The 23,097-nt window shown below is 39.9% G+C and overlaps 1 protein-coding gene across 2 annotated transcripts in view; it reads left to right on the top strand.

Moving 5' to 3' along the window:
- Positions 1 to 7,928: 7,928 nt before the first annotated feature.
- RARS1 (arginyl-tRNA synthetase 1) overlaps positions 7,929 to 23,097 on the top strand; it is a 31,962-nt gene continuing 16,793 nt past the window's right edge. The window contains exons 1-11 of one of the 2 annotated variants that reach the window (XM_026007464.2): positions 7,929 to 8,025; positions 9,726 to 9,860; positions 11,557 to 11,745; positions 13,047 to 13,155; positions 13,690 to 13,790; positions 14,590 to 14,711; positions 15,681 to 15,801; positions 17,769 to 17,898; positions 18,584 to 18,688; positions 21,421 to 21,599; positions 22,291 to 22,400. In XM_026007464.2, the coding sequence (XP_025863249.1) occupies positions 7,981 to 8,025; positions 9,726 to 9,860; positions 11,557 to 11,745; positions 13,047 to 13,155; positions 13,690 to 13,790; positions 14,590 to 14,711; positions 15,681 to 15,801; positions 17,769 to 17,898; positions 18,584 to 18,688; positions 21,421 to 21,599; positions 22,291 to 22,400 (1,346 nt within the window). In that variant the 5' untranslated portion in view covers positions 7,929 to 7,980. The remainder of the gene's footprint in view (positions 8,026 to 9,725; positions 9,861 to 11,556; positions 11,746 to 13,046; positions 13,156 to 13,689; positions 13,791 to 14,589; positions 14,712 to 15,680; positions 15,802 to 17,768; positions 17,899 to 18,583; positions 18,689 to 21,420; positions 21,600 to 22,290; positions 22,401 to 23,097) is intronic. The other variant, XM_026007468.2, reaches the window with a different exon arrangement.

Below are 23,097 nucleotides of genomic sequence, written 5' to 3'. Positions count from 1 at the left end.
GGTTGATGGGGAGGTCTCCAGCAATGTCAGTGGTCAAGAGCACTTGAGAGGTGCCTGGGTGGCTCAGTTGGTTAAGCATCTGCTGTTGGCTTAGGTCATGATCCCAGGGTCCTGGGATCAAGCCCCACATTGGGCTTCCTGCTCAGTGAGGAGCCTGCTTTTCCTTCTCCCTCCACCTGTCACTCCCCCTGCTTGTGCTCTCTCCCTCATTCTCTGTCAAATAATAAATAAAATCTTTTGAAAATAGCACTCGGTAAGGTATCCTCTAATGAGTCTAGGGCCATCTTTTTATATGCTTCCAGAATATCTAGTCACCAGGCTTAACACTGTGACTGTACCTAGGGTACATGAGCACCTGGCTCCAGGGGTTGCAAACAGACCATTATCCAGCCACTCACTGCTAACAAACTCCAAAGGCAGAGAGACAAGTGGTGGTGAAACAAGAAAGGAATTTATTTTGGTGAGGACAACACCAAAAGAAAGTGGGCTAGTGTCTCAAAGACTGTCTCCAAAGTGCTGAAAATACCTTCAGGTTTACATAAAGAAAATGTAAAACAACGGTTTGTGGATGTATGCAGGTGTGCAGTGAAGGTCAAATCCATCACAGGCCGGATCTTACTGGCTCAGGGCAGTCCTTATTGTTGAGGGGGTAGTTTTAGTTCTCTTCCCAGGATGCTTTGCCAGTAGGGTCTTTTGCCTGAGTTAACAAATAGTAAAAAACTTTTTTTTTTTTAAGATTTTATTTATTCATAAAGACACAGAGAGAGGGGCAGGGACACAGGCAGAGGGAGGAGGAGGCTCCATACAGGAAGCCCAACGTGGGACTCGATCCCGGGTCTCCAGGATCACACCCCAGGCTGCAGGCGGCGCTAAACCGCTGTGCCACCGGGGCCGCCCAACAAGTAGTAAAGAACTTAATCAATGAGAAAGTTTGCAGTCAAAATGGGGGGGGGGGGGGGGTGGTAAAGGCCTTTTTCATGAGCAATAGGATCCTTTGAATTGGGAATCAAGAAGGCTTCTTAAAACTGATGACAGTCTTGAGTATAAGATATCAGAGACTTTGAGTAGCTAGTCATACTAGCATGAGACAAGGAATCAGCAGAAGGTTATATGCCAACAGACATTGGTCTGCCAGTGACTCTCATGGAACATCAGTTTATGTTTCCAGAATGATGAACTTCAAATAGTCAGCAAGACCAAAGGCAGTACCTTTGGCCAGGAAAGTCCAGTAGTTTTTGTAAGATTAGAAGCTTTAAGTTTGAGGATCCCATTATCAGTGAGCCCTCTTGCTCAACTATGGACCACAATAGTTATTCCTTATCGCACTTTCTTGAGGCTTTGACAATGACTGCAACATTCCAGTCAACAAACCAGAAAAGCCCTGATAGCCATGGAACGCCTAGAAGACCACATTCCTGCCCATGGTCACAAGCTGAACACACACTGACCACCACCCATGATTACATGCTCCCTATCTGCTCTCTTGCATTTACCCCCCTGAACCTTTTCCTATAAAACTCTAGGTGTTCATCTTGTCAAGAGAGAAGTGGGTTGTTAAGGCTTGAACTTGCTACCTCTCCCAGCTGCCAGCACCCAAATAAATTTCTCCCTTTCTCTTCTACAAATCCATGTTTCAAGCTATTGGCTTCTCTTGCAGTGAGTTTATCTGAGTTTGTTCAGCAACAGTGTTGGCAAATCCAGTCAGGAGTTGTGGTTTTCATTTGTACATCCCCCTTGGAATTCCCTGGGATAAAGTAGGTGGTAGCAGTGCCCGGGCTTTCCTGTTCATTTCCTGAGTTAGTGGCTGTGATGGTTTGGTAACACCACTCATTCTCTCAACTTTGCCTGATGACTGAGGATGATAAAACAGTGTTAATTCTGCAAAGTTTGCAAGATTTTCATTAAGGCTCATCTGATTTGTCCAGCAAAGTGGGTGCCTCCATCACTGGAGATTATGGAGGGTGTACTCCAAGTGGAAACAGTCTCTAATGGTTCCTTTGCCACTGTGAAGGCACCAACCTATTCAGAAAACATACATATGACAAGGAGCATATTGATAAGACATACTAAGTGGCAGCTGAATGAAGTCTCACAGCAGATGTTCAGAGGGTCCAGAGAGAGGAAGCCTGAGGCCACTGGGAATAAAAATAGTTTTTCCAGGATTATGGGCCTGACAGATCAGACATTGCAGGTTCTCTGTTTCTGCAGTTTTATGGAAGTCTCCCTGCCAAGGCCTATTCATAATCCAAGTCATCTTAAACGTGCTGTGTTGGGTGAAGGAATGCAAACCCTGAAAAATGGGGTTTGTCAGGTAGCAGAGAAAATCTGTCTTGGATTCTCTATAGCCCCAACCATTTAATTTATTGCACCTGCTTATCCATCTTAATTTCTCTGATTCAGGAGCAAACTTTTGCCATGGTACAAGGACATCAGACAGCAAAAGTCTGTTTTTAAATTATTGCCATAAAATAGATATGATAATACAAAACTTACCAGTTATAAACTGGATTGAAGTTTGCTTTCTGGAACATGGAATAGACTAAGTTTACCGGTCTAGGTGGCTAGAGCTTTGTAAAATATTTGTGGAAAAGACACTTAAAGGTTTGTATTTGTCCTTGATAGGTCAAGTTCCAAATCACATACACACACACACACACACACACACTTTTTTTTTTCTTTTTCTTTTGATAGAAATTTCCATCCCCTGAAGTTTGCATATCAAAGAGATGGTTTAGGTAAGAGTTATGGAAAAGATTCTGGATATACCATTTATATCTCAAAGACATAGATGGGAGTGGTGGAAAAAAGCAAGCTTCTCCTAGAACTTCTTTTAAGGCCAGAGTCTTTACAATACTTACAGGTCTTTTGAGATAAACAGGGAAAAATCAGGGATTAGTAAAAAGAATTGGTGAACTTTGAATTGTTTCTGGAACCACACCTCTGGTCCTGCAAAGACTAGATTTGTAAAATAAGAACATCTGTTTGTAATTCATCAAAGAATTGAGTTGCCACCTAAATGATATCAAGGACTGACACCCCCATTCACCTCTGTTAGGATGCTTTCCTTTCCATTTGGGTACATTTAGCCTAGGGTTGAATGCCTAAAGAAATTCCTAGAAGGCTCTGAATCACCTTCCAATTTAGCCAAATTTCTTATCATAGAGTCATTAAATTCTTTCAAATATCTTGTCAGGATTCAGCTGGGACAAACAGGAAATATTTCTGGCAGTATTAAATGACTTCATGGACCCAAGAAGTGTCCTCAAAGAGGGTGCAAAAGATACTATCTTCACAAGATCTAGAGTCACTTCCAAATATAGGCAGAGAAAGGACCCACAACCTGCGTGTCCCAGGCAGACAAAAAGCCAAGCCAAGTCCTTAGGATGCTGAAATGAGACAAGAAAGAAGGCAACAGCTATCTATTCCTGAGAGAGAAAGGATCAATAACCAATTAGTTTAGATTTGAAAAGGAAGGGACAACATGAAATTTTATTTTCCTCTCTCTATCTCTCTTTCTACTGAGTTCAGGAAGTAATCTATTTACAAAAACTTTTGAGGATCCTCCCTGGATTTAAGAAATTCTTTTGGCCGTGACCAAGGAGTGAAAGAAAGATACCTGAAAAGGATTGCCTGTAGTCTCAGGTTGTCTTATGTTAAAAGGTAATGTTTTAATAAGTCTCTTCCAAGTAGAAAGGCAATTCAGACAGAGGATTACGAGAATGAGCACTCGGGTAAAGGAGGATAGAGGGGAGCAGGAGAAGTTATGTCAGTCTTATACATCAGTCTCATAGTCTTTGGCTGTAGGTAACTTTCTTCTCCTCAATTCTTCACTAGACCTTTGCAAGGAATCTCTCAATAAAACTATTTTGGAAATTTGTAACCTCCTCAAGGCTTCAGCATGCAATTAGTTCCCATTGTGTTTAGTTTGGGAACTCCTGCTTTCAAGTTCACAAATGATTCCATCTAATTGGACCATTCCCCATAGTGGCCATTGTAATTCTAGGTTGGCTTTAGTAAGATTTTGCCATTTTACTAGATATTTGCAACTTCTGAGACTATGGTTCTTAGAAAACAAAGTGTGCCAGAACATGGCAGGCTCACCTCCCCAGATTTAAAGAACTCCACTTCTTTTAAAGAGGCCTTTTGTTTTCCCGGAGCCCCACTAATAATCTGAGGGGTGTGGAAAGAACCGAACCTGCAGGCCCAAAGAATGCAACTGTGGACTGATTCCAAACAAATGGAGAACTTCCACCAGCAATTCTCAACTTGGAATCTGGGAATCTGGAGAGGAAACTAAAGGGCTTCTTCTTTTTTTAGCATCACTTAGCTATAGCCTTTGTTACATAAAACAAGGCACCCAAACCTGTACACCTTATCAGCAGCAACTGAGAGATGTTACTGCATCCTGTACACCTTATCAGCAGCAACTGAGAGATGTTACTGCATCCTGGCCACAGAAGATCCTGTAGGCACCATCACCAATTCCCATAGAATGTTGCATTGAGGGAAAGATTGGACTTCCAAAGCCTCCTATATTGGTTTGCTAGCGCTGCCATAACAAAGTAGCACAGACCAGGGGCTTACACACTAGAAATTTATTTTCTTAGACTTCTGGAGACTAGAAGACTGAGATCGATGTGTTGGCAGGCAAGGTTGGTTATTTCTTTTTTCTTTTTTTTTTTTTTAAAGGTTGGTTATTTCTGAGGCCTTTCTTCTTGGCTTATAAATGGAATTCTTCCCCCTATGTCTTCACATGGTGTGTGTGGGGTGTGTGTTTGTGTGTATAAGGATATGGATCATATTGGATTAGGTCTCATACTCATTACCTCATTTTAACTTCATTACCTCTTTAAGAACCCTCTCTCCAAAGACAGTTGTCAGCTAGCCTACTTCCTCAACTATAGACACCCATCAGTTTAAACCAGAAATAGGGCTGCTTAACTCATGCTCTAACTAAAACCCATCGTACTTATTTCTTATCACACTTCCTTAAGGCATTGATGAAGATGTTTTACAATGACTGGAACATTCCAACTGTCAGGCCAGAAAAGCCCTGATAGCAACGGAATGCCTTAAAGACCACATTCCATCCCTTTCCCTGCCCAGGATCAGGCACTGAACACATACCAATCCCCACCAATCCCTACCTACGATCATGTGATCCCTGCCTGCTCTCTTGCATGTACCCCTTGAACCTCTCTCCCTGTCAAACTCTAGGTGTCCATCTTGTGGATGAAGAGGTTGGTTATTGAGGCCTGAGCCGTCTCCTCTGGCTGCCAGCACCCCAAATAAATTTCTCCCTTTCTCTTTTCCAAATCCTCATCTCTTGGCTTCTCTCTCTCTCTTTTCAAGATTTTATTTATTTATTCACAAGAGATACAGAGAGAGAGGCAGAGACACAGACAGACGGAGAAACAGGCTCCATGCAGGGAGCCCAATGTGGGACATGATCCCGGGATTCCGGGATCACGCCCTGAGCCGAAGGCAGACACTCAACCACTGAGCCACCCAGGCATCTCTCTTGGCTTCTCTTGCAATGAGTTTTTCTGAGTTCTGTTTGGCAACAGGTTTGGCAAACCCAACCAGGAACTAAACTATGCTTTTGATTAGTCTAGCCCCTTCAAGATTTTCTAGGACAGAGTAGTTGGCAGAGGCAGCGTTCCAGGGCTTCTTTTGTTTCCTGAGTTAATGGCTACGATGGATCGATAGGTAACTACAGAGGCCACTTTTAGACAATAGGCTTGAACAGTGGAAACTTGATCAAGGCAAAAGGGCCTACAGTGACCACCTGGCTGAATACAGACAGGCCCAACAGGCCGATCCCCCTCAAAATATCCATAGGTCCTAATTAGCTAACGGGCTATGTACAACCAGGCACAGCTCCCAAGAAAGGGAGAATTCCATACATCCCCATACCTCTTCATATTCCCCTTTAAAAACAACCCCTACCCACTGCCTCTTTGCAGTCTCTCATTTGCTGTCCTGCTTGCAGCTCCCTTGCGGTGTCTTAATTAAATTTCCATCTCCTTTGTTCTGCCTTTGGGTGAATCCTTTCTCTGCCTGCGCCATCAGTCTCCACTAGATCTTTGCCCAACATTTGGGGGTCCCCAACTGATTGGGAGACACACCGCAGTAATGCAGTCCCGTTCTAAGGTACTAGGGGTTAGGACTTTGACATGAATTTGGGGGGAATACAATTAAACCCAACACATCCCTTTCTGAAAACAAAAAATTATACTCCACTACCCCCATGCAAAACCTCTAGTGGCTCCCATCATGCTTAGAATAAAATTAGAAACCTTTGCTCTGCTTTATAAATTCCTATATGCTTCACTTTTGCCAATTTCTCCACTTGGCTCACATCCAATCCCCCTCTCTTCTATTTCCAAATAAATTTAGCTCCTGCCTCAGGTCATTTGCTTTGAATACCTCTCTACTGAGAACCCTCCTATTCATTCAGGTAGGAAGCAGTTTTTGAGCAATGCCCTGTGACAAGCACACTCCAGGTAAAGGATCTTCCAAACTGCCTATATGCGTCTTGACATATAGGAAGATATTCCTAGGGGTAGGTGGATCTGGATACATTAGGGAAATCCATCTGCAGATCTTGAATTTTTGTATCCTCTTTCCTAAAATTGATTTGCCCACCAATGCAGTTATCCAACTTTTATTTTTTATAGTCCCCTGTTCACAAGAAAAGGCTTACCACCTCCCCCACTGCTATAGGTGTAAAATAACAGGAACTGAACAAAGTACATTTCGAGAGTGCACCTCTCCTGAAGGCAAACCCTTGAGCACCCAGCGGAAGATACTCCGTAAAAAGATGGCCCTTCCTTCCTGCTTTATTTCAAAGGTGGTGGTCTATGTGTCCATCGATTCGTCCATCCGCCAACTCATCCCTCCTTCTCTTCGTCTTTTTCTCTTTGAATTTAGAAAGAAGAAGGTGTCACAGGATCATATATTCACTTTCACGTGTTTTGAAATATAAAAATAAAGGTAAACTTTTAAATTAAAAAAAATAAGTACATATGATTTGAGTTATTTGGTTTGACAAAGAGAGCTGGCTTTGCCAATTAATCAATATGATAACATTCTGGATGGGCCAAATATGGAGCTCTATGGGTTTTTGTGTGTTTGCTTATTGCAGCTCTGCAGTTTTGATGAAAATACGTGGAGAGCACTTATACAAGAAACATCACACCAGAAAATAGGCCACTGCCACTATTTAAAATTGTGACAAGGGCACCTGGCTGGCTCAGTCGGCACAGCATGTTAGTAACTCTTCATCTCAGGGTTGTGAGCTTGAGCCCCACGTCAGGTGTGGAGGTTACTTAAAGAATAAAATCTTAATAAAGTAAAAAGTTGCGACAAGAGTTTTGGGGTGCCAACTTTAAAAAATCCTTATTGGAATACAATTTTTTTTTAATTCTTTTATAAGACATAGAAGCAATAAAGTTTAGAGGCTGCTAAGTACTGGGGCCATAGGGAAGAGTGAGAAAGACCACTCATGTCCCTGTTTTCTCAGAACTTAAATCCCAGGTTAGCTGTTTAAAAAAAAAAAAAAATTTTTTTTTTTAAAGATTTGATTCATTTATTCATGAGAGACACAGGCAGAGGGAGAAGCAGGCTCCATGCAGGGAGCCCGACGCGGGACTCCATCCCCAGAGGGGATCATGCCCTGAGCCAAGGCCGATGCTCAACCACCGAGCCACCAGGCGTCCCAGCTGTTTAAAAATTCTAACTCAGAACAGGTCTTCCTGACCCTTGGGCGGCCCTTGCCGACGCCCCTGGAGCCCGGGCGGCCTCCAGCATCTCCCCGTCGTCGTCCCCGCAGTGTCGCCGGGACCCCGCCAGGGGGCAGCACAGGCGGCGGCACACCGTGGGCAGCAGCGGGAGGCGCAGGACCCGGGGCTTCCGCTTCCGGGAAGAGCCGGCCATTTCCGCTTCCGGCCCCTTGGGGTGTTCGTCGCTGACGGGAGGATGGAAGGTCTGGTGGCTCAGTGCTCCGCGAGGCTGTTGCAGCAGGTAGGACCGCATGGGGCCAGGAGGGAGGCTCGGCGGGGAGCGAGGACGGTCTGCGCCCGCCCGGGCGCGTCGCGGCAGGGGGGCGGCGCCCGCGCTGGTCCGCGCGCTCGAGACCCGGGCCTGCTCCCCCGGAGCGAGCGCCCCCGCCGGGATGCCCCCGCCCCGCCCCCGGGCCCGGCCCCCCGCCGCGAGCTCCAGCGCCCGGCCCAGCCCCCCGGCGGCGCCCGTCTTCGGGGCGCGGCGTGCTCGGTGCGGGCCGACCCTGAGCCGCTCCTTCCGCGCATGCGCCGCCTGGGGTGCGGGGTCGGCCGGCGGGGCGGGGCCGGGAGCCCGGGAGTCGACACACCCCGACCTGCGCCGCCAGGGCCCCTGCGGGCGCCGGGGCGCACCCGTCACCCTCGGGCTCCGGGAGCGAGCTGCTCTCTAGGGGATCAGCAGCTACACAGTACAGCTCGGTCAAGCAAAGTGGGAGGTTCGCGCTGGTGCCGAGCCCCTGTTCTTTGTCGCGGTGGGGGTACAGGTGCCGTAGCATTCGGTTGTGATAAAGAATTACAGACATCAACAAGAAAAAGAAGAAGACCTCAATTTTTGGAAAATGTTCAGCTGAGTGCGTGGAACCTTATGCTCGTGTCGGGCAACCTGGTTTTGCTGTGGTCACCTCCTGATAAGCATTCTCACGTCTCGGGAGAATCTCCCCCTTAGTGATTCTGTTAGGTTGGGAGGTTTATTCCTTCTGAATTGGCATGTTTTTAGTTTTAGGCATTAGAGTTAAATCTGGCGTGGGACCTGAGACACAGTGGAAAACTAAGGGAAGAATTGGGAAATCATTTTGTCTAGGAAAGGGCAAAAGGCAGACACTTGAGCTATGTTAAATGTGACAAAAGTCATTTCCTTTTTATTATTATTTTTTTAAGATTTTATTTATTTATTCGTGAGAGACACACAGAGAGAGAGAGAGGCAGAGGCACAGGCAGAGGGAGAAGCAGGCTCCATGCAGGGAGCCCGACGTGGGACTCGATCCTGGGACTCCAGGGTCATGCCCTGGGCTGAAGACGGCGCTAAACCGCTGAGTCACCAGGGTTCCCCGAGGCATTTCCTTTTTTGTTGTTGTTTTAATTTTTATTTATTTATGATAGTCACAGAGAGAGAGAGAGAGGCAGAGACACAGGCAGAGGGAGAAGCAGGCTCCATGCACCAGGAGCCCGACGTGGGATTCGATCCCGGGTCTCCAGGATCGCGCCCTGGGCCAAAGGCAGGCGCCAAACCGCTGCGCCACCCAGGGATCCCCAGGCATTTCCTTTTTAAAAGAACCCCAAGTCCTAAGATTTAGGAACAAAGGTTGGTCACCCTTGAACTTAACTAGTCCTCTTCACTAAATCAGAGTGGTTTACTGAGACCAAAAAAAAAAAAAAAACCCAGGATAATAAGGCTTATCCCATTATGTGCTTAACACACCTGTTCCTCTCCAGTATACACACATAAATCTTTCATTGAAAGGATAGTATGCTAATATAGTGCAAAGTCTCAGGAGGGAAAATCACAGCTTATCAAAGGAAAGGCCCATTATTCCCATCACCTCTGCCATGCTGTTGGAAAGAGGAAAAGAAAGAAATTGACAGTACAATTCAATTCATCACGTTAACGAAAGTTGTCAGTCATAAGTGGATTGTGGACTGAACAAAGTGCCTTTGCTTTCATAGGAAAAAGAGATTAAGTCTCTGACTGCTGAAATAGATCGGTTAAAAAACTGTGGCTGTTTAGAAGCTTCTCCAGATTTGGAGCAGTTGCGAGAAGAAAATTTAAAATTAAAGTATCGACTAAAAATCCTTCGAAAGGTAAGTACTGTGGGTTGTTTTTCATTTTATAATTTGAATTATTGTATCTTTTAAAAAAAACTTTTGTCAAGGATTCGGAATGTATACCTTGAGGAATTTGGAGACATGAGGAAAGAAACCCTATCTTTTCCCCCGGCTAAGACTAATTAGGACTAAGTTGTTGGTGCAAGTAATGGAGAAGTTGGTGTAGACTTGTCCTTCCAGGGCCCCTTGAAATGTTTGATACGCTAAATATTTGGCCCGCTTGAAGTAGGCTTCCAATAGGTTGAGACATTTAATAGTTTATGTTGGTGACTTTTAAAAAATTTTTTTTGAATTTTTAATAATTGCCTCAATCAAAAGAAAATATAGAATATATGCACAGTCTTTCTGTGCCCTAAGTTGGTTATTTTATAATTTGATTTTTATATTTCAGAGTGTCGTTTTTTTTCCACTTTTATTTCAGAACTTTTTCCTAAGAAGTTTGTGCTGTATTTGTTATTTAATAATCTTAAAATCTAACAGTGTTTATCAGTTTTGTCAAAGAACTGAGCTTGTTTTAGTGGAGGTTTTAATTTCTTGGCCTGCCTTTCATGTCTGCTGATGACACATCCTGGGAGATGACCTCACTGGCCTAATTGTTCTCCAGTATGTATATACTACTTCTTAGCCAGGCTACACTGACATTATGTTCTTTTTTCCAAAGCTGACCCCATTTTTCTTATCTTAGGCTCTACCCATTCCACTCCCATAAAGTCTTTTTATCACCTACTTGTGATCTGGTCTGCTTGAAATAACTTTGTCTTTGAATCTTCTAAAATGACATTTCTTTTCCATGGAGTCTTCCCCCAAATACCTCAGCTTTCTGGTTACCTCATTTATTCTGTACTTATTTATATTCATTTTTATATTTTAATTCAGAAATATTATGCCTCATGTTTGGTAGAGGGTCTGAGGAAAAACACCAAAGTACATTGTATTATTGTTTTAAGTTTTTTTTTTAAGATTTTTATTTATTCATGAGAGATACATAGAGAGAAGCAGAGACCTAGGCAGAGCGAGAAGCAAGCTCCTAATGGGGAGCCTGATGCAGAACCTGATCCCAGAAGCCCAGGGTCACACCCTGAGCCAAAGGCAGATGCTTAACCACTGAGCCACCCAGGCAGGCACCCCTATTTTAAGATTTTAAGTAATCTCTGCACTCAGCATGGGGCTTGAATTTACAACTCCAAGATCAAGAGTCCCATGCTCTACCAATTGAGCTAACCAGGCACTCCAAGTACAGTACATTCTAATATACATGTGTTTCCATAATGCACATTGGCTCCAGTGTGTAAATGTTAGAATGCTGTCAGTGTAATGGGTGGGTGGGCACATTGATTGTTTCACAAATACTTTGCCCTACTGAGTAATAGTACCTGAAGACAAGGTATACAACAAAAACCAACAAGTCATAGATCAGTAAAAATAATGTGTCAGACACCCATTCATTCACTCTACCTTCATTCCCTGGGTCATATTGGTCACGTGCTCTGACTTAGCAACACTTACTAGATGGTTGTCCTGTTATGTTTTTCAGTATGTCCCAGATATGAGAGCATCGCACAGTGTATGTTACCTTTTGGTATTTACCTTCTCAAGACCTTGAAGATTCCTTACAATATTTGGGAATATTTTATATGATAATTTAATATTTTGTTGACATTTTCCTTCTTAGAGTCTTCAAGCAGAAAGAACCAGACCAACTAAAAATATGATTAACATCAATAGCCGACTGCAAGAAGTCTTTGGTTGTGCCATTAAGGCTGCATATCCAGATTTGGAAAATCCTCCTCTTATAGTGACACCAAGTCAACAGCCCAAGTTTGGGGACTACCAGTGTAATAGTGCTATGGGTATCTCTCAGGTGATTGCATTACTACAAAGCATTCTTACTGATTTGGTTTTCTTAAGTATTAATCATCATTACTTTTTCATAAATAGTAGCAAATTGTATTCTCAATGAAAAGAACATTTTCCACAGTTCTGAAAAACTTGAGCAAAGGGGATGTTTTTAATTTTAAAACACAAGTTTGAATATTCAGTTAAATTTTATATGTATTTAAGAGTGGTAGTTGATACTCCTGGTGCTTGCCTCCTGTTGTGTCCAGGATTGCTTTGTGTTATCATTGATGAATGTTGGAAAGTGAGAGATTCTAAGTGAGCCATTTATCAACCAATGTCCCCATCACATGCTTGGTGCAGCTGTGGGGTCTCTGGGTTGGACTTAAATATTTCATTTTTAGTTAGAGGAATCTTCTCCTGCCTTTTTTTTTTTTTTTTTTTTTTTTAGTAGTAAGAAACAATTTGAGTTACTTTAAACTTTTTTTTTTAATTTTTTTTTTTTTTTAAGATTTTATTTCCCAGAGAGAGAGACCAAGCACAAGCAGGAGGAGCAGCAGGGAGAGTGAGAAGCAGGCTCCCCACTGAGCTTGATCCCTGGACCTTGGGGATCATGACCTGAGCCAAAGGTAGACATTTAACCTACTGAGTCACCAGGCGCCCCTTCATTTTTTAAATATTTATTTGTTCGAGAGAGAGAGAGCGCTGGGGGAGAGAGGAGCAGAGAGAGAGGGATAAGCAGACTCCGTGCTGAGTGCAGGGCATGATATTCAACTGACTGAGCCACCCAGGTGCCCCAGAATTCCCCATTCCCCATAGCTGCATTGTATACTGTGTTTGTGCTTAATTGGCCCTGGTTTGGGACTTTTTGCTTTCCTTTCTTTGTTGAGTCAAAGGGTTTAATTTAAAATGTCCAGATTTTTTCTAGTAATTTTTATATGTCTACATTGGGGTTAAGTTTATAAGGGTACTATTTTTATTACCCAGGTCTGAATATTGCACACTTTCATGATTTGCAAATTCCAAATATAAATATCCTGGAAACCAACATCATAACTAAAGGTTTTGTTATGTCTTCGTAAAAGAGTTCTAGGTATGTGGGGCAGCTCACTTTGAAATGGAGATCATGTGGTTTGGGCATTTTTGTATGCCTCTTGGCCCTATTGATGCTTGATGCTTTAATCTGTCCATTTAGAAGGCCGTTGGACTCCATGCTTGTGCCTCTTCATGGGTCTTAATGTCAAATATACCTCTTTATCAGTTGTGTATTTCTGAGTAACTTGCTGGAATCTATTGTGTAATGAATCATTTTATATTGTGTTATAGATGCTCAAAACCAAGGAACAGAAAGTTAATCCAAGAGAAATTGCTGAAAACATTACCAAACACCTCCCAGACAATGAATGTGTTGAAAGAGTTGAAATTGCCGGCCCTGGTATGACAGTGTTATCCTTCTTAAGGAGAAGTATTGATATTGATTCATATAATATATGAATGTAGGCTTAAACTGTATAAGGTGGTGAAAACACCTCGGATTGAAGTTAGGAAACTGAGGTTTTAGTCTGGACTGAGTTGCCTGGTCTTGGATGAGTTATTTTACGTCCTGTGACTCGGTTTTTCAACAGCATGAAGGAGATGGATAATGGCAGATAAATCTATCATAAAAGGGGCACAAATTTTCTGTTAAGAGGTGAACAAATCATACACTGAGAGTGAAGGGGCCCAGGATTAAGTAGGAAGCTTCAAGAGAATGGTAATGTTTGAAACAGAAACTGAAATTAGGAATTTCAACTGAAATTAGGAATTACAAGAGGGCTTCAGGTGGTGTTGGAATCCTTAAGTTTTGCCAGAGCCAGATCAGCACTCTGGAGCCAGCATAAGTGAAATTGAGAAAGACTGTGGTAGTGAGCAGTCCTTTAAGACAGGAAACTATCTGATTTTTTCTTTCTTTCCTCTTACTGTTCATTAGGTTTTATTAATGTCCACCTAAGAAAGGACTTTGTATCACAACAGTTGACCAATCTTCTGGTGAATGGTGTTCAACTACCTGCCCTTGGAGAGAATAAAAAGGTATGTACACGGTTTGTAATGATACATTAACACCTTACAACCGTGGGACAAGGGCTGTGATGAGACTGGCAGTTATTTTTTTATATCGAGATTTAATCATTAGTATTCAAGATTATGAAAATTACTGAAATGACCTTTTTCCTGGGTCTTGGCTTCTTCTGTGGTTTTTCTTTTTTTTATTTCATTTTATTTTATTTTATTTTTAAAGATTTTATTTATTCATGAGAGACACAGAGAGAGAGTCAGAGACACAGGCAGAGGGAGAAGCAGGCTCTATGCAGGGAGCCCAACGTGGGACTCAATCCCAGGTCTCCAGGATCACACCCTGGGCTGCAGGCGGCGCTAAACTGCTGTGCCACCAGGGTTGCCCTGGTTTTTCTTTTCACTGTATTCCACAGAGCATTTGGGGTAGCCAGCTGGTATTTATGAGGTTTGGCTAAAATAGGGTAGGTTATTTGTATAAACAGATATAATTCTTTTTCAGTTAATAATGGACAAGTAGGTATACTAGAAACCTAACACAATTGAACTGCAATCCAAGCTGTTATTTAAGTCTGAGTTTATTTTTAAATGTTATTACTAAATGTTAACAGACTAAAATGTCTATGCCCACTTAAAAATTAAAAAAAAAAGTAAATAAATTTTAATTGAAGGTACTTGATAGAACATTGTGCAAAATTAAGATATACAGGTGTTAAACTTTGATACATTTATATATTGTGACATAATTGCCATTGAACCTATATTTATCACTTTAAAGTACAATATTGTCTAGATTTTTGTTTTCTTTCTGTCTCAGGTTGTAGTTGACTTCTCGTCTCCCAACATAGCTAAGGAGATGCATGTAGGCCATCTCAGATCAACTATCATAGGAGAGAGCATGTGCCGCCTCTTTGAATTTGCAGGATATGATGTGCTAAGGTATGTGCTCTTGCCTCTAGAAATTTCTATAGAAAATGGGAAATGTTGTTTGAGATAGAATCTTTGACTAAGTTAGTGATTTGTAAGTATGGTTCTGCTTCTAATCACCAAGTGGGCTTTTTAAATAAATTATGTCCTGGGCTCCTCTGAACTGTTAATTTGTAGACTGACTGGGGATGGAACTAAGGAAAAACTCTCCTGTTCATTCCACAAGTACTTGGGTGCTTCCTGTATCCACGGGGTTATATTCTAATAAGGAAAGGCGTATGCAAGAGATTATGCTGGGCCTGTAGGCAATGGTAGGAAATTGGGATTTTATTCTTAAGTGTGATGGGAAGCTATTGGAGAGTCTTAATTAGGAGGAGCAATACAATCTAATTAAGGATTAGTCTGGCTTCTGTTAAGAAATAAGGCAAAGAAGGCCTAACTGTAAGTTAGAAACCCTATGACAACAATCCAGTTAGAGATGATCTGGTGAAGAAAAAAAAAAAAAAAGATGATCTGGTGGTTTGAGATTAAAAACAGCAAGGAGTATAAAGTGGTTGGATTGACACATTTTGAAGAATTTTATCCACTGGTGTTTTAGAACCACTGGTCTAATTATCTTAGGGTGATAGTTGGCTGAGAAGTTAAATTTTCATAAAGTGGTAATTATCAACGTTGACTTATCTGTCCATGTCTCAGTTAACTACTCAGAAAACAGATCAGTCTATCAATAGGAACCTCATTGACCACAAATACTGGAGGCCTGTCATGTGCAACCTCTATCAGCGGGTATATATTTCTAAACGTATAGATGTTGTCCTCACCTCTCCTAAAGTATGCATACCAGTGAGGAGACAGCCAAGGAAACAGATGTAACTAAATGTGATGTACTGGCACTTAAATGTTAGTGGTTCCTAATGGAATATAGTTTGTCTAGTTTAAGCATGTTATTTTAAAATAATTTTGTATTCTGATTGGCATTAGATTAAACCATGTAGGAGATTGGGGAACCCAATTTGGCATGCTCATCGCTCACCTGCAAGATAAATTTCCAGATTACCTAACAGTTTCACCTCCTATTGGGGATCTTCAAGCCTTTTATAAGGTTAGATACCATTTATTGTTACAGTATTTGTGTGTTTACCAATTCATCATAATTTTTAGTTTTCTTTAGAGAGTTCAAATTGGTATTTGAAACTACTGTGGGGTTAAAACTAAACTCTGCCCCTTAACCGCATCTTTGCTTTTTTAATTGGTGTATGTTAAAAATTGAACTCTCCCACATTACCCCCTTTTTTTTTTTTTTTTTAAGATTTTATTTATTTATTCATGAGAGACACAGAGAGAGAGAAAGGCAGAGACACAGGCAGAGGGAGAAGCAGGCTCCCCGTGGAGAGCCTGATGTGGGACTCAATCCCAAGACCCTGGGATCAGGACCTGAGCCAAAGGCAGACGCTCAACCACTGAGCCACCTAGGTGCCACCACATTATCCATTAAGTGAATTCAGGAGCTTGGTAATCAAAAGATAAATTAGTATTTAAAATTTTTTTTGATACTCTTCTCAATTTTATATGTTGAAAATTTTATAGTATATGTAAGAATAGTTTTTAAAAGACAGATGTAAAAAAAATAAATAAATAAATAAAATAAAATAAAAGACAGATGTACTATAAACCATAATTTTAAATTAATCACTGTGGTCAATATACTTTCACTTTGTGACATCCATATACAAATCTTTACATTGGGGCAGCCCAGGTGGCTCAGTGGTTTAGCGCCACCTTCAGTCCTTCAGGGCGTGATCCTGGAGACCCCAGATTGAGTCCCACATCGGGCTCCTGCATGGAGCCTGCTTCTCCCTCTACCTATGTCTCTGCCTCTCTGTGTGTGTGTCTCTCATGAATAAATAAATAAAATCTTAAAAAAAAAAAATCTTTACATTGTTTGTGATTATAATACTTTCGTGTTTAATCTTTCATTATCAACTTTCACATTACTGTATGGTTTGGCTGCACATTGTTTTGTTGGATTGATGTACTGAAGTTTGTATTAATCCCTCTTGTTGGGGTTTTTTCCCCATTTTTGGAGTGCTTTTATACATTCGGTAAATAACTTTGTACATACAAGTTTTTCTCTTTTTAAAATTATTTCTTTGGGGTACCTGGGTGGCTCCCCTCTGCTCCTCTCTCTTGTGTCTCTCATGAATAAATAAAATCTTTGAAAAAAACATTATTTCCTTATGATAGATCGTTTCCCAAGAATAGGATTACAGCATTAAAGTGTAAATATCTATGTGGGAGTTTTTTTGTTACTGTTTTTTGGGGTTTGTCTCAGTAACCATTTTCTAATGAAATAATTGAAAACAATATGTTTATTCATGTGAAACTGGTAAATTACATAACTAATGTTATAATCTATTGGAATTCTGTGCTCTAAATATAGTAAGGCAGATCTGTTAATGCAAAAAGTGTTTATAATACATTACTAAGTTGTAAAAACACTGTATGTTCCAGTTTTTGCTTAAAATACATAGGTATGTATTTGCAAAGAAATGTCTAGAATTAATGCAGCAAAACCTTATCCCTGGTTAGGTTGGAGTAGGATTAACAAATTTTTTTTTTCTTTTTTTTGCAGTAAGCATGTGTTGCTTTCAAAATAGACATAAACAATGAAAGCAATTTTATTTTTAATTACAAAAATTATTTGTCCAGGACCACATCCAAAATGGAAAATGAAGTGCAGAAAATTGAACCCCACCTGTTAGTTATTCTTTATTCTTGAATATTGGTGTGAAGGAGGTTTTTGTGAATTGTAAAAGTGGAGGTAGCTCTGGTGAGAATTTTGCATTTTCAAGAAATGATTTCAAAACAAATAATATGGTTCTTTGGCACATTGATTTGTAACTATTGACTTAATTGAAATAGAGCACCTACTCTGTTGCTTTTGTACTAGTGTTGTAAATTTTCACTTTTCTCACTTTGGGTTTTTTTGTATTTGTTTTTTGTTTTAGAATGAATAAATTCTTTACCTAAAAATACAAAGTTGGCTTTTTTTTCCCCCCTCAAACACAGGAATCCAAGAAGAGATTTGATACTGAGGAGGAATTTAAGAAGCGAGCATACCAGTGTGTGGTTCTGCTCCAAAGTAAAAATCCAGATATTATAAAAGCTTGGAAGCTTATCTGTGATGTTTCCCGCCAAGGTTAGTTTCTGGGCTTCATTCATTCATCCAAGAAATACTGTTGCAAGTAGTTTCCTTGAGTCTTTACTCAGTTGACCTTTAATGACATGTTAAACTCTGAAAGACCGGCAAATAGATTTTTTTCTTAAGTATTTTCTAACACTGAAACAACTATTAAGAAAGTTCATTAAGAGAGTCAAGTGCAAATTTTAACTTTCTTAGACCAGGAAAAATTAATTAGGAAAAAATTTCAATTAAAAAAGATTTTTTTTTAATTAGGAAATGAGGTAGGAAGGAAAGTGGGACAATCCTATTCATAGTGGCCATCAAAGCTATAAAACACATTGGAATAAATTCACATAGAAAGTGTCAGACCAAAGTGAAGAGAAATAGACAACTTTAATTGCAACATTTTAAAGGAAGAAAATTAATTATATTAAAAAATATATGATACAGGGGTGCCTGGGTGGCTCATTCTGTTAAGCATCTGACTCTTGATCTCAGCTCAGGGCATGATCTCAGGGTGGTGAGATCAAGCCCTACTTTAAGCTCTGCGCTAGGCATGGAACCAACTTAATAAATACATTAATTAAGTAAAATGTTGCAGTTAAATAGTATGTTTCTTGTAATGTATGGTGTATGTCTCCTATTTAAATTCTTAAACTTTGGTTTTTTGTTTTTTTTTTGGTGACCTTTTTTTTCCTAGAGTTTAATAAAATCTATGACGCATTGGACATCTCTTTAATAGAGAGAGGGGAATCCTTCTATCAAGACAGGATGAATGACATTGTAAAAGAATTTGAAGATAAAGGTAGGCATTCTACCTTTTTTTTTTTTTTTTAAGCTTTTCGTTATGGAAATTTTCGAAGAGGCAAAAGTGAAGAGATTGTTAAAATAATCTTTCTAAATCATTTTTTTTCAGTCTACATTTGTTTTATATATATATATATAATTTTGTAAATCCATAGGGTTCTTCCCTACCCTTGCTTTTTTCTCTTATTCTTGAAGAAACTGGACCATTTGTCTTAAGAGAATTCCCATATGGTATTAAAACAGTTCCTCCGTCTGTATCTTCTGAAGAGGCTGATCAAATTCTGGTTTGTTTTTTTTTTGTTTTGTCTTTTTATTTGCAAGTATGTCAGCAATGTCTGGTTGGCTCTCTCTACATTGAGATGGATTTGTAGGTTCAGGTGTCAGCCTGATCTGTCCACAGATTTTCCTGTTAGATTTCCCTATATTGTTTTTAGCAGCTGTTCATGATCAGGACTTTGATCCATTACTTCATTAGAGGTTGGAAAATGGTAGTGTTCTATTCCTTCTTTGTTATCTTGAATTACCCTGTGCAGAGCTTTGCCACGTAATTATTTTGGTTGCTCTAAAGTACAGTTAACCAAAGACGTATAGTATAAATGTGTGATTCTTTTTTTAATTTCTCAATTTCAGAGTAGTAAATTAGTTTCTTAGCATCTTCCAGATCAACTGAGTTATTTTTAGCATTATTATAGACAGGATTTAATATATTTTATTTCTCAATCATTTGCTTTAATTATACTTTTTAATAAATGTTCACGGTCCATTGTCTTTGATAGTTTACTTGCTTTCAGGTACACAATATTCTAAGATTTTTTTGTGTATTTCCTGCCTTAGATCTAGAATCAGCTAACTGGATATCTCCAAGAAAGACTGGGTTCTTGAATAGGAAATGGTTTTTATTAATCACAATCTGTGGCCTAGGGATTACACCTTTAAGGTAATAAAATTTTAGGGACTTTTAGTGATGAGAAGGAAGCACAGAAATCAGTAATTCGCCAAGGTCACACAGCTAATAATAAGTCTGAGATTCAAACCTGGGCAGTCTAGCCTCAGAGCTTGGGTTTTGGGGGTTTGTTTGTTTGTTTAATTTATATTTTTGGTAGTTAACATATAGTGAAGTGTTGGTTTCTGGAGTACAATTAAGTGATTAATCACTTACATATAGTACCCAGTGCTCATCACAAGTACCCTTCTTAACGGCCATCACCACTTTAGCCCATTCCCCACCCTCCTCCCTCCATCAACAGTTTGTTCTCTATCGTTAGGAGTCTCTTATGGCTTGTTTCCTTCCCTCCTTTTTTTCTTTCCTCCTTCGCAGATGCTCATCTGTTTCCTTTCTTAAATTTCACATATGAGTGAGCTCATACAGTATTTCTTTCTCTTACTTACTGCATTTAGCATAATACACTCTGGTTCAATCCACATCATTGCAAATGGCAAGATTTCATTCTTTTTGATGGCTGAGTAGTATTCCATTGTGTATATGTGTGAGTACGCACACACACACACACCACATTTTTATCCATTTCATCAGTCGATGGACATTTGGGCTCTCCATCTTTGGCTGTTGTTGATAGTGCTGCTATAAGCATCGGGGTGGGGTGCATGTGTCCCTTAGAATCTGTATTTTTGTATTCTTTGGATAAATATCTAGTAGTGTAATTGCTGGATGGTAGAGTAGTTCTACTTTTAACATTTTGAGGAACCTCAATACTGTTCTCCAGAATGGTTGCACTAGTTTACATTTATACCAACAGTGCAAGAGGGTTCCCTTTTCTCCACATTCAGAGCTTGTTTTTAACTATAGTTTTATACTGCCCTTGCCTTACCAAGCCCCAGATTCCTAAAAGGTAAGAAAGTAATACTAATAGTATTTGCTGCCTAGAGTTATTGTGAAGATTGAATTTTAGACTTAATGGAATTTGGTACATAGTAGCAATCAAAAAAACTTTGTTACCATCATCATGTTCTTGTCCCTTATTCCATCAAAGAGTTTTGCCTTTTGTAATGTGAATATATGAACATGATTTTATTTTTTCTTTCCAATAATCATTCCAAATGCTAAACCCTGCCATGTTCGTTTCTTGGACCTCGTACAGTTTTCACTTCCTTTCAGTACATTTCAAGAGACAGTGTTAGAAATTGCACATTTTCCCCAAAGGAAGTATATGGCTCTACCTTGAAAATAGAGCCTGGATTCCCGTGTTCTATGTCAATGGGTAGGATAGGTAGGTTCCAGTGAGGCATTTGGGTTTTTTTGTTTTTTTGTTTTTAATATTTTATTTTTATTTCTGAGAGAGAGATCTTAGGGGGAGGAGCAGAGGGAGAGGGACAAGCAGACTCTGCTCTGAGTGTACAGTGCAGGGCTTAATCCCCAGATACCGAGATCATGACCTGAGCTGAAACCAAGAGTCAGATGGTCAACCTACTGAGCTACCCAGACACTCTCTGATGTGGTTTTTAAAAAGAGTTTGAGAGCCAAGTATAGTGTGAGTCTAGTAAACTGCTGGGATAGCTCACCTGTGCCCTGAGAACATCACGGATGCCCAGACAACCTTGACAATAGCCATTTTCCAAGACTCATAGTAGATCATACTGAGGGGAAAGAATGTGATTTCTTAAGCTTTCTAATAAATATCTTATAATGGCTTATCTTTTATATTCCTTCAGGATTCTATTAACATTATTATTTTTTTTAATTAACATTATTAATAAAGCTTTCTTTCCTAGGATTTGTGCAAGTGGATGATGGCAGAAAAATTGTGTTTGTCCCAGGATGTTCTGTACCATTAACCATAGTAAAATCAGATGGAGGTTATACCTATGATACATCTGACCTGGCTGCTCTTAAACAAAGACTATTTGAGGAAAAAGCAGATATGATTATCTATGTGGTAGACAATGGACAAGTGAGTTTGCAGATTGATTTATGTTCTTTTTGTTTTCCCCCAGAGAGAGAGAGAGCACAAGCATGAGTGGGGGCAGGGCAGAGGGAGAAGCAGACTCCCTGCTGAGCAGGGAGCCTGATGCAGAACTTGATCCCAGGCCCCTGGGATCATGATGGAAGCTGAAGGCAGATGCTTAACCGACTGAGCTACCAGGCACGCAGATTGGTTTATGTTCTTATATTATCTGATTGGAGCTGAGACAGTATGATGAGGTTTGTGGCGTTTAGCACAAGACTAAAATCCAGAAATGCAGTATAACATAAATGGAAAAACAGGGTATGGATTTGGCCATGCTTTAATACTTCCCAGTTTTTGATCTTGTTTTCCATAAACTGGAAAGGGTTACTTTCCTGAACATCAGTGACCCTTTCTATCTGAAAGGGTGGTTGTGAGACCTTTTAAAATTTAATTGAGATTATTTATTGCACATGAACCTACCCTTAGTTCAGGCACTTTGAAAACCTTTGTACATAAAAAGTATAACAATCCTGTTCTTGTTCTTTCATATATTAGGTATAAAGAAAAGATCTTATAATTATATTTGCCTTTTAAAATTTGTGTTTGTAAATATTTATCCCAAAGCACAGAGTTTTAAGTCCCTTTTTTGTAATTAGAAAGTTTAGCAGGTAACTTTCCATTTGTTTCTTTGTAGTCTGTGCACTTCCAGACAATATTTGGTGCTGCTCAAATGATTGGTTGGTATGACCCTAAAGTAACTCGAGTATCTCATGCCGGATTTGGTGTGGTGCTGGGAGAAGACAAGTAAGTCTGGAGTCTGAGTGTTAATAACATTCCTAACCCCCAGATTTCTTTGGAAGAAGCTACATTTCATTTGATACCATATTAGAATTAAGTGCACAATTTTCTTTAGTCTGTATATGCTGTAATGGTGAATCTGGCTGAGCCTTTTTGTACCTATATCTTATCACTGCTGGAGAATATAGCCTTTTAGGGGAGATTTGGACAAAGTTGAATGAAATAGACTTTACAGATTATAAAGAGGGTTTTCATTTGTATAGATATGATTTGTAAAATCTATCACAGTACCTTCTCAGATTTCACACAAAATACTCAATGGTATATTTCAAGCATTTTGTAAATGTCTGTTTTTTTTCCTACATAGTTGAACACCTGGTCAGCAGGTATGCATTTATTGAGATTCCAATTGAGCTTTAAAATTTACAGCTTTTGTTGTTCTGTTTCTCTCAAAAATACTAAGTTTAACACCTACATATTAATTCATGCTTTTAGTTTTTCTATTTTCCAGTCATTTCCCCACATTCTGTTCAGTTTATGAAATAAAAGGCAAATACAAGCAAATATAGACAGGATTCATCAATTCAAAGGCACACATTTTTATTTTCAAAGGCACAAAATTTTTAATATGTTGCATTTAATAATGTCTTAGGATCACTTAGGTATTTAGTTATCATATCTCTTAAAATCTGTGGCATTTTAG

Source organism: Vulpes vulpes, chromosome 4 (genome assembly GCF_048418805.1).
Source record: "Vulpes vulpes isolate BD-2025 chromosome 4, VulVul3, whole genome shotgun sequence".
Classification (NCBI taxonomy): Eukaryota; Metazoa; Chordata; class Mammalia; order Carnivora; family Canidae; genus Vulpes; species Vulpes vulpes.
Note: the sequence above shows the minus strand (reverse complement) of the source record. Positions and strands in the feature narration are given on the sequence as shown.